The following is a 12,251-nucleotide window of genomic DNA, read 5'->3' as shown; positions in this document are numbered from 1 at the left end:
CTAAGTCGGTAGTCACTATTATGTTGCTGCATGGATTTGTTTGAGGGCAGTATTCTCAACAGAAGCACCAAGCTATCCAGAAGTGGGAGAAATTGAGAAGCAGGTGAAATTTAAGAATTCTGTTTTGTAGGGAAGGTAGCTACAGCTTGATGAGCAAAAAGGCTAGAAAAATTGGTTGTATCTACGTGTAAATTGACTTTGTGAGGCAATGCAGAGTTTGGATTTTATTTTGTTGGCAGTGAGAAAGAAACATTGCAGAGGACTTTAAGTGAGTAACACACCAAATTTGAGTTTTAGGATGATTATACAATCACTTATTATTATTATTTAGCTTTTAAAAATATAGATCCAATCTCTAGATGTAAGAAAACAAGTTGTTGAGGTCAAAGACCTATATACAATAGAAGATTAAGACGAATGCAGTCTCTTCCCTCTTCATTCTACTTCTAATAAAAGTTTTTGTTATCTTCAACCAACATCTTTAAGCACATAGGCATACATAAGGAATTATATGTACATATATATTCTAAACATCAAATCACAGAGATTGTGCTGTAAGGAAAGCAAAACGTACTACTAAGTCGTAGACTTCAAGGATACCACTTACAGAAAATGTATTTGTCTTTATAAAAATATCCTCTGGAATTTCATTTACATAGAGCGTTCCCCTTTGGCCCTCATGTTTGTTTATACATCATTACTTGATGAATGGGTTGAAAAGCTGAGAAAGAAAAGTGTTGTAAGCATCTTCACTTAGGGATCAATCATAATAAAGTTAACACATCTTTGAAATGATAATGTAATGAGCCATTCAGCAGAAACTGGCTTCACACAGAACTTTTCAAGAACGTTATCTGTTACACAGAGGGAGGGAGGTATTCTTCTGTGTGCGGTGATAGCAGAAGAGTTTGGGGTTCAAAATGTAAGAACAAGGTTTCACACAAAATGCAACACAAATTCAACAGTAAATATAACTTAGAAACCGGTTTTACTCTGCTGCAAACAAATGGACAAGATATTGTACAATATATAATAAAAGTACAGCATAATACAAGTGCCACTAGTAAAAGAAACTTAAGGATAAGACTTAAAAATGCTTATTTGTAATATATATATACACACACACTGCAATAAAAAGCCACAATAAATACACAAATTTCCATGTCATTCATAATAAATACTGAAAATAATAAATATAGACAACTACAGCTAATATGAATAAATTATTACAACCTAAAGTCCAGGTTAAGTTCTGTTGAATATTATTGTAGCTTATTTTATATACCCTTTGGCATCTTTGATGTTAGAATTTATACACAAGAGAAATCAATGATGAAACTGTGTGACACACAACATGACACCTTAGCATAAAATGACTATGTATGGACTATAGTTTGATTTTTTTTCCCTTTGTACATCATTAAACATAATAGTAATTAAATATCTATTGATTAATAGTAATAAAAAATCAATTGAAGGATAAAACCAATCATTATGCCAAAATATACTTTACAGTGCAGTGGTTTTTCTGAGTTTTTAAAGTTACATTTTTTCTTGTTACAGCATCAAACAAACACAATGTAAAATAAAATACATACACTCCAAAAGACTTCCCTTGTGTAAAGACCATTTCTAATGTCTGAATGTTCAACACAGACAGAAGAATAACATCAAAGTCCTTTGGATTATTTGATCTATCAATACATTCAGCTCACTAGATTTCACCAGAATTTGTGAATCTACCAAATTCCTATGGCGGCTGGAAAGTAGAGACACTGTTGATGTCTAAGATTATGATGAAGATAAAGACATTGCAAAAACATAGATACTGTATGGCAGAAACGTATTTTTGATCAATGTCAAATGAACTTTCCTGTCAAATTGATATACCCTGTGACACTGAGGGAAACACATGGAAAGAACAAAGTGCCATTTTCTGCATTAACAGGCATTAACCAGTACATTTGTATTAATAGTTCTATCTTAAGAGGCTATTACACCAGAAATGCAATAAACTAAAAAGAAAGCAGATCAACTAACTTTACTAAGACACAATAAAGGCTGAGGTTCTTAGGAACAGAGTCGTAATCTACAGGTTTAATTTTTTTTGTTTTTACTATTTCTGTACTGTAAATATCTAGCATTTATTATACATCAAACACTTTTGAAACATATTTCACAAACTACACCTCAGACTCGTTTTCATAGGAGTGGCTAGAGTCAATTAAAACATGGGCCAAATTTTATTCACCGTTCTTTACATGAGCATTCTACAGTATTTTTTAAAAAACAAAAAGGGTCATTTCCCCAAAGTGTTATCTGTGGGAAGCAACCACCCTGATGTGTGGCTGTCATTTCACAAGAGCATCTGAGTTGGGGAGATAAGCAGCTGTACCTAGACTGAAATAAATCCCAGGAAGAAAGGAAACGTTGATTTGGGGGCTATTCCTCATCCGGTCAGCTTTGCCTCTGAGTTGGAGCCAACTCTGAGCAAACAGAAAAGGCTCCTAAAGTAGGGAGCTCCTGGGTCAAGTGATACAATCAGAAAACAAGATCACCTTCCTCTGGGACTCCTCCCTTTGTTTTCAGGCCTTGTCAAGACGATAATCTGAACAATCATTTCCTGATCCCTGAGAAAGCAAGCAGCCATTGTTGAAAGAACATGGAGACAAGGCTGGGATCAAATGTGATTGAGTGAGTTTCTGGAATTGTTTATTCCAGATCATATTGTTCACAGTCACATCTTCTCCAGAAGGAGTGGAAACAGTTTTGGATTCCTATTTGTCATTTTAGGCTAAAGAAAGATCTAACGAGAAGGTATTTACTTAGAAAGAAGAACATAGCACATGATTACTTTTTTGTATTTGCCATTTCTCAGACAGGTGAACACTTTAGAAGTTGCATCATTGGATTCTAATTCTGACGTTTGTCATTGGGGATCTGAAAGTCACTAACTTTAATTCCTGGTCTAACAGCAGCAAAAATAAATAAGTCAATGAATATAAACTATCTATAGCCACATTTGCCCAAAGCAGGTTATACTAACTGAGAAGTGCTTGAGTACTTAAATATCTCTTTAAAAATTTGATTTCTTAGGAAATTTATAGTTGTAATAAGCATCAAGTGTAGGGAAAAATTTAGCTTCTCTGGAGTCTCCCAGGATAATGGTTCAAATTACCACGACTGTTGCCAGGTGCCTAGGTCACAAAGACTGGCCAAGATATTTCCTTACTGTGAGAAAATCCTAAAGAGCTGGATTGTGTTGCCAAGGAAACCACTTTCCCTAGAGATGGTAAGAATAGATGAGTATCTATCCTGTTGGGCATGCCTGAGTGACAGTCCTTCCTGGAGGTAGATGGATGGGCCAGATGACCTCTGGAGAGCTTTCTTAGTCTCAGAACTACAAAAATTGAAGAATACAGAAGAATTTCAAACTTTCTATTATTCACAGTTGGCCACTGTGAATATTTTCAAGAAGATCAAATCACTCTGAGATATCCATTTGGCATGACTAGTACCTAATAAATTAAGGTTCCAACAATAACCTTTGGCAAGAAACCTTGTTTGACTGTAGTACAAACAAAATAACTTCCCCAACTATTAAATTTTAAAATCTACAAAATTCAGATATCATTTGAGTACCATTAAATCACTCAAGGATTCATAATAACTTACAAAAAATCCCCAGAAAACAGCAAATTGTCTTGTAGATTTAGTTATTCAGGTTTTCGTCTTTAGGAGAATTCAAATTTGAATGTTATTGTATCCTTTTCTTTCATATTTAAATAAACTTGCACAATGTATATACATCTTTCCATTTGTTTTAAAGACTGAGCACCAAAGCATATGAAAAAAACTGAGTGGTCAACATAAAATGGAGAAGCAAAACAAAATTGGGTAATATGTACCACAAAGTTAGAATTTTCAAACTTCCTTTTTTATATTTTTATGTAATGATAACAAAACAATATTAAGAGGGATGGAACAGACAAAAGCATGGGTGGGCTGGGGGGCAGTAAGATGTCACACAGATTTCTGGAGATAAAAATTCCTACATAATTTTTAAAGAGACATTTTCTAACTTGATTTTCCTACAAATACTCATTAAGAGATTAATTTCTTAAAAGATAATCTCAAGCCAGATAAAAATATTGGGAAAAAAGTAAGAGAGAAAGCAAAATAATATCTATCATGCTATTTCAGAATAACAACTAATCATGTAAATTAACTTAGACAAAAAGCAAGGCTAATTTCTACCATAATTTTGCATCATCCTAACTCTAATCAACACACATTATCTTACAAAATACTTAAATGGTCTTATACAAGTCATTAGAATGAGAATTATTCAAATAACTTTACTATTAACAAGGCAATGAGTAATATAAAGAGGAATTACACTATTAGTATGTTGAATTTAAATATTATTTAAAATCAATTCTATGTTCCTTTGAAACTTTAGTCCTGCCCGAATCTTTTTATAAGACAATAAAATGAAACGGTAGCATTGACTTTTCTTGAATTATACCAAGTGTAAGGAATCAAACAGACAGCACTTATGCTAGATAGTGATGTATCTATTACAAGTAAAAGTAGTTACCCACATGAATTATATCCTTGAAACTATGTCAGTCCTCATGGATATAACACATATCTAGATTCACTAAAATTCCAGGCTTTAAGTGGGAAGAGTAAAAAAGCAAAATATAAAAAGCGAACTTTAAAGAGGCTTAGACTTTGAATCCGGTTGTGAGTACTAGTTCCCATCACACTCTCCAACCTGCCCTCAGAAGCCCGAGACGGGCCAGGGAGTAATACTAGACTAGCTCAGGACCAGGCTTCAGGCAAACCCAGGCACTTTGAAGACACTGGCTTTGAACTTTGATTAAAAAGAAAGAAAAAATAATAAAACAACTTGTTTAGGAAACTGGCCTCTCTTGAAAGCCGTAAGAAGAGTGAAAGTAAAGATTAGAAGTGACTGTTTTTGAGTTACATTGAGCATATAGTTTTGGCTGGCAAAGTATCGAAAAACTTTTATTTCTCAATTCCTTATTTTTGACAATAACGCGAGTCATTTATTAGTCATTTTAATGTAAATTGTGCTTAAATTTCTTTCTAGTTTTCTTTAGAATGGTGTAGATCTGTATTTTTATTTTCTAAAGGATCCAATGACTTGTAGATAGTAAATGCAATTGAAGTGGGTGTTAGTCCACTGACATAAGCCCCAAATGAGTTGAGGACAGCTGGGCTGTTCCTTCTTGGCTTCAGACTGCCTGCTCTCTGAGCTTCCTAGTCTTATAAAACGTTGCCCATTCTGCTGAAATTTTTTTTGTCTTTTTCGGTACCAGGGATCGAACTCACGACTGCCTGCTTGCAAGGCAGGTACTTATGCCGCTGAGCTAACTCCCCAGCCCCTGCTGAAATTTTTTTGTAGCTCCTTGGAGATACCACCACTTACTGTTCTTGTGTTCCATCCTCACACCCATTCTGACAGTTTATAATTTCAGTGAGTTTTCAAATTGCTAGTGTTCAGTCAATTAAGTCAATTAAATTCTTTAATGCTACAGAAAATATCTGATAAACTGTGTTGTCTGTGCAGAGCTGTGCCATTTGGCTTAGGGATTTACATCAGCACAAGTTAGCAGATCTCAGAAAGGGATGCAGTCAGAAGTTGCACATGTGTACTAGCACCAAGAATGTTCAAGGCTTTAAACTTTTGGTATGGATACAACAGAAAGTTCTGATTTCAAATCAGAGTCGTCTTGATTTTGAGCAGAAAGATGTGTCCCATTTAAACTGGGTATTTTGTAGACTGATTTTAAGGACAACGTACGCTGTTTTGAGAGACTAAGGGTCCACTTTAATGTTACATTATCATTGTTATATTTATAGAAAGAGGAGTTTGATATCTTTTGAAAAAGGTAGTTTCCTGTTGAGATCAGTTTTCTACTGCTTATTGGATGAATCATAATTCCAAGCTCAAATCGAGGGAGATCCCGGGAACTTTTTTTTTTTTTTTTTCTTGTCTTTTTCCTTTTTATCGGTACCGGGGATCGAACTCATGACTGCCTGATTGCAAGGCAGGCGCTTATGCCGCTGAGCTAAGCCCCCAGCCCCCAGGGAACTCTTTTGCTTCCTCTCTGCTTCCAGCTGATTCCTCTGGAAGCTGGAATTGGATTTTGCTATTTTGATAGCCTGTTTATAAACGTAAGTAAGAGTGACAGTTTATTGTGTCTTTGTTTCAAAAGTTTCCAGAAATCTGTCCTGGGTTGTGCTTGCGTCAACCACACTCTGAAACTATCTAATGGGAGTTTACTGGTATAGATTTGGCATCATTACATGGATTCATACTGAAGAAACAATTAGCTGAAAATCTTTTACTCGGTTCACTTCTGGCTGACCCCATATTTAATTAATTAATTTCAGATGAGAGAAGGGATCCAGTGAGTTCCATTCAGTATGAAAAAGAAGCAGTTACAGTTTACATATAACTGGACAAGAATTTTTGTCAATTTTCTAACTTCATATTATAAAATCAAATATTTAAAAGATTTGAATAGGCTTATTTCTTGCCATCCCTTTTTATCATGATTCTTTAGAATTTGTAGTTTCCCCTTACGGTTTTTAATTACGCAGAATAGTTGTTCTAACATAGTAGGTGTTTAATAAATGTTTGTTGAAAAAATAAGGGATTAATAAATTCTGAATATTGAGACCAAAGGATTATAGATTTGAATAACAATATCAAATATTAAAGAGCCAGTAATGTAACAATTATTAGGCTATAAATTATAACATTTTTCTGTTTAATGAAAACTTGAAATTTTTGCTTAGTAATCACTCATTAGAGTGTAAAATTTTAAAGAAAACAATCACTTAATGTAATTTGTATCTTGATTTATCTGTTTCTACAACTTATTGGTTTTTTCTTTTTTTTTTGGTGGAGCATGTGGGGATGGATATTGTGCGGCACATGAGACTGAGAAGAGGGGCTGGGAATTTAGATCAGTGACAAAACTGCCTCCTTGGCAAAAGTGAGGTTGTGAGTTTGATTCCTGGTACAAAAAAAAAAGATTGAGAAGATTTTTATCATCTAAAGAAATATTTGTGACTGATACCTGGGGAGATACGGAATTTCACCACAAAAAAAAGATAGGCCTTCAAAAAATAACTACGCATATTGTTGAATCAACCAAAAGACATGCAACAAATAAGATTTTATCTATCACATAGTAATCGACGTTCAAAAGATAGGAAGAAAAACTTAAATTCTTTCTGTGATTTCTTTCCCCCAAGAGAGATCAAGAGTGACAAAGGAGATGCAAGCTGCGCTATTCACTTGACTTGCAAATCAGTTTGGCCGGCATTATAACCAGGAATTAACCCCCATTTCAAGGTATAGGGCTGGTGCTAAAACAACAGGGTCTGGAGTGTGAAGCTTTGCAGTTGACAATGAATGGCTAAAAAGCTGCGTTTCTAAAAAAACTAATTTGGTTAGATATACAATGAGGTTGATATAACAGCTGCAGGCCAGGTTATTGTGTCTTGGTACAAAGATCTTAAGTATTCCAACAGGCTGCATCTAGCTTGCTTCTCCCTTTTACAAGTTTAGAATAACTGTAGCACTTTCCTGGTATGTGGGCAATTTTTGTTGAATAGAAGGCTATTATTGGGAAATTTCAGATGGAACACTGTGGTCTCCCAGCTTTTCTAGGAAAGGAAGTAACAGTGAAATGATTCCATTACTACTATTATTTGTTGCATTGACCCAATATTTTCAAACTGCAGTCTTAAAAATTATCCTCCTTTCTAGACCATATTTTTAGATCATAAAATCAGACCAAATTTTATGGTAGGAAATCTCAGTACTCATTACTGGACATTGCCTAAAATCTGTCATTCTCAAGTGTGTGGTATTCTTGTAGTGTGTCTATGCGTGCGTGTGTGGTTTAGGAGCAGTTGTACTGGAGGGATTTCTTCAGGAGCATCCTGCATATATTATTTGCAGGAGATGGTGAATGTTTACCTAGGTCTATGAAAATTTGAAACAGAAGTTGTTATGGTTGAATGGCAAATACTTAGTAAGGTGGTGACTTTGTAACCCAATTAGACAGACAGAGGCAACACAGTTGTTTCTGTCAGTATTGTTTTGTAAACAAACATACAAAACAGAGACATAGTAAGACATAAAAAAGTCACCTCCTTGAGGAAAAAAACTGAACTAAAAATGTGTATTTGTCCAGAACTGGACTGCCCTTCTACCTTTCAACTCTGCTCTAGCCAGTAGGCTCAGTCTCCCACACTCTGTGGTCCATGAATAACCTCAGAGTTCTTCATATGTAGGTTCTTTCAGAGCCTGTAATGATCCAGCAAATGTGGAACACGTGATTTTTTTCATATGCTTGGGTGAAAGGCCAGTTACCTGTCATCATTTTCTCTTGTGCCTGTGCTCTTTATATTGTATTGGTAAGAGAGAGGAGAAAAAACAAAACAAAACAAAACAACCCTAGAGACCAAGCACTAAAAACTGTAACTGTGACGATGCCCTGGCTAATCATCAAAATGGAACATTCCTGACCTAATTACCGCTGCCTACATCATAACAAATCCAAAGCTTCTTCAATGTGAATATTAATGGTTGCAAACCTGGCCCAGAGATGGGCAGAAAAGTGGCAAAAACCAACTGTAGCATGGCAGAGCTGCCAGCTAAGCATGTTTTCTCCACATCAAGTTCTAGCAGAAATCTTTCCACTGGAGGACTTTCTCCAACTCAAATATATTTTTAAAAATTTAATCAAATAAAATAGTACTTTTAAGGTACTGAGAGCTACAATATATTTATATTTGTATTTCTAAATACCCAAGTCTAAATGGCATAAAAATAAGTAGCGATACAGTCACTCACTAGCAAGGCATGTCCATGTTTCAAATAGTCATAAAACATGTGAAACGATATAACAATAGAAGGTCAGAAATGTGAAACAGATTTAGCATAGTCATATTGCATTGGATGAGGGGGAAAATAGAACACACTATTTTGTTACCTAAATTAATTTACAGAAAAAAAGGTTCTTAGAAGTCCTCTAGTAAACCAAGTGTAGGTAATCTAATGGTGGGGAGTGCATGTTTTATTTCTATCTGTTCTCTTTAATAAGAGAACATGAGGTAATTAAGTATGCAATGCATTCTGGACTGTTCTGCTAATTGTCCCAGACAAGACAAATCAAAATGCTTCGGAAAAGTAAGGCCTAGTTGAGTATTTGGGTAGAGGCCCTCCACTTCAATCAGCTAGTCACTAAGTGGAAATCGCATTATACATTTATTTGTAGAGACGGACCGAGCACGTTGCAGAAAAGGCTGCTTGCTGAGAATGTCTCTTCCATGTTGCCTCAGATTTCTTGCGTTTACCGAGTTAGGTCCTCAGAGTGGTGAAGGAAAACAAGTCATTTTTCCTTCACAAGTGTCACTGGAAGATTCCTCTATGTTAACTATGTATGAACCTTAGAATAGTTTCAGATTTTTTTTTTTATTTTTAAATTTTTTCATCTCAAAGAGTTCTCAGTCCCCACCCCACACGAGGTACCGTGAAGGGGCACTAAAGTGCATTTTGATGTAAGGGGTAGAGTTTAAAGGTGCTGTCCAAGCTAAGAACCAAGATGATGCTAGTTAGAAAAGAAAGGCAATTCCTTGTACCTCCACCTTGGGAGTCAGCTGAGGGAGGGCAGCCAACTGAGCCCTCCCTGGAGGATTGTCCTAACTCTTAACTTTAGAGAAAACTGGGTAAGGACCTGCACATATAGACTCATTTATTTGTCCAAAATAGCAAAAATAGGCCTATTTCACCCTTAAGAAAGTATTTGCAAACCTGAACAGTCAGGATCATAAAAACGTGAGTGGATTCCAGATGCAATCCGTGTGGGCATGCTCTGTGGTGCTAGCTCTGCATCTTCAGCTTGAATGAACATGCTGCTGTTCATTTTCATCAAAACATGACTTCTAAGCTACCATAAATAAAATACACATGAAACAATTAAATCTTTTTCTTACAATAATTACTTTTACATTAAAAAGTCACCATCATCTTCAGATATATCGAAAATTAGGACTCTAAAGCTTATTATTTTGCAGTCTTAGTTAACAATCTTGCACAGGCCCGATAATCCAAAACTTGGAGCTCTGATCTGCACAGCTTGACAGATTTCACACAGTTTGACAGGTAGGCAACTGTGAGATATGCATTTTTAAAATTTAGCATTTTCTATCAAAACAGTCTGAAATCGTTTAAAATCCCCATAGTGACTGTATTTGTGCAGTGCCACAGTCATGTAGCTAAAAAGGAGAAAACAAAATACAGTCTGGAAGATTAATCACAGTCCAAATTTTTTCGGTCTTCAGTTTAAACAATGATGAGCCCGGGAAATCCAGTTAAATGAAGTGCCTCACATAGAAGTGTTGGTCCTATAATAGAATAACTGAAGCTACTAAACGGGAACAGTCTCAACCACAGGTGATTTGATGCATTCTTCGTGCAGTCTGCTCTTTTCTGCAAGGCTCAAAGCATTTTCAGCAGGATGCTCTGAAATGTGACTGTCTCCATTCAATGTGGAGACAAACCCATCCTGGGAAGGGCCTTTCAAGTATGAGTGAAATTCCACTTGAGGATGACTGGACCTGTGTTCGGGATATAAACTATTGCAGGGCACCCCACTATCATTTTCGGAAGAGGAGCAACAAACAATCACAGAGGGGTTGGCAGCTGCATAATGGGAGGCACTGTAGGCCTCTTCTGCTTGTCGGGCATAGTCAACGAATTGCTCTGGGGTCATGGTGTAAGGCACCAACGAAAGGGTACCGTTCTTGACAGTATCTCTTTCAGAATAGTTCTCAGAGATCTGGCTAGGTGTTCCTGGAATGTGGCTATCTATTTGGTAGTAGAGAGTTGAAGAGTTGGCATAAAAAGAAGCATTTTTTGTGTGGCTTTCGTGAATAGCTGTGCCATCTGAATAACACAGGACCGAGGGAAGAGGTACCACATCAGCATGGGTGCCCAAACCTTCCACAAAGCCATCTCTTTTATCCTCCTCATCCTCTTCTTCCTCCTCCTCCTCTTCCTCCTCCTCCTCCTCATCTGACTCACTCGGGGCCAAGCTTTGTGTGCTAGAATCAGTGACTCCGCTGCAAAAGCTGCTCCCATCCTCCTCCTCCTCTTCATCCTCCTCTCCTTGGCAATCCAATTCTTCGGCAGACTGCAGGTGCAGCACTGCAGCTTGGGGTTCCGTTTCAATCTCGAAATTGTCTGCAATAGAATATTCTACAGAGTGAGCGACAGGGCCCATGGAGCTACTGTGTGCGCTTATCTCCCCGTGGCAGCCGTTCAGTGTGGGGATTTGCTGCTCTCGGTTTTTCTCGAGTTCAAGCTTCATTATTGTGTGCAAAAAGTGAGTCCGGACACGGATAGGATTAAATTCAATTCTACCTGCTGTGTTGCTACACCCTTCTTTAGTGCAGCCACAGGGGAAAGACATACGATCCACCTGGGGAGGAAGAACACAGATTAGCACCATGGAACCATTACAAACCAAAAAAAATCCAGCACTTTTCAGCAACTCCTTTGACTTAAATAATCTACTTATTCCACTTAGGTCAGAGCCAATGACAATCAAGCTCAAATAGAAGTGAAAAGGGGGGAGTGAAGGCTTAAATCGTAAGAGTTAATTAGCTTTTAAACCCATATTCAAAATAAAAGTGGGTTTAGGGTGATAGTTTTATTTTTCAGAGTGATAGTTTTATTTTTCAAGTATTTTCTTCGCTTCTGTTTTCCCTTACCTACTCTTTCTTTCTCTTGGATATTCACATGTTTTCAGTGCTTCTGTCTTTTCCTCAAACTTCTGCTTCATTGTAGCTTACTTGCCCAATTTTATACAAACAATTTGCTGTATTTCTTCTTACACGCACTTTAAATCTAGTTTATGCTATTGATAAGAATTATGCTTTTTCCATTTGCTTATTAGAAAATGAACTTCACTGCCTAAGATATCCACACTGACACCCCTTGGTATCATGCACCCTAACAATCCACTGTCACTGCTTTACCTTGTCAATATGTGGCCCATGGTTTGTGGGTACATGAATGTGTCCTGTAGGGCTGCAGCAGATATGCACATTTATGACTGTGACTTATGGACTCATATATTTAGGTCCTGGCTCTCCCCTTTCTCCACCCATTTCATTAAACTACAAGCTTTTGGGAA

At 36.7% G+C, this 12,251-nt stretch overlaps 1 protein-coding gene across 3 annotated transcripts in view; it reads right to left on the bottom strand.

The window, feature by feature from the left end:
- Nucleotides 1–211: 211 nt before the first annotated feature.
- Nucleotides 212–12,251, bottom strand: part of Csrnp3 (cysteine and serine rich nuclear protein 3) — a 187,684-nt gene continuing 175,644 nt past the window's right edge. For all 3 annotated transcript variants that reach the window (XM_003478555.4, XM_005007669.4, XM_013142628.3), the window contains one exon: nt 212–11,534. In XM_003478555.4, coding sequence (XP_003478603.2) covers nt 10,482–11,534 — 1,053 coding nt within the window. In that variant the 3' untranslated portion in view covers nt 212–10,481. The remainder of the gene's footprint in view (nt 11,535–12,251) is intronic.

Source organism: Cavia porcellus, unplaced genomic scaffold (assembly GCF_034190915.1).
Source record: "Cavia porcellus strain 051 isolate PalLab524CR breed Dunkin Hartley unplaced genomic scaffold, mCavPor4.1 scaffold_12, whole genome shotgun sequence".
In the NCBI taxonomy this organism is placed as follows: domain Eukaryota; kingdom Metazoa; phylum Chordata; class Mammalia; order Rodentia; family Caviidae; genus Cavia; species Cavia porcellus.
This window is presented reverse-complemented; position numbering and strand designations above follow the sequence as displayed.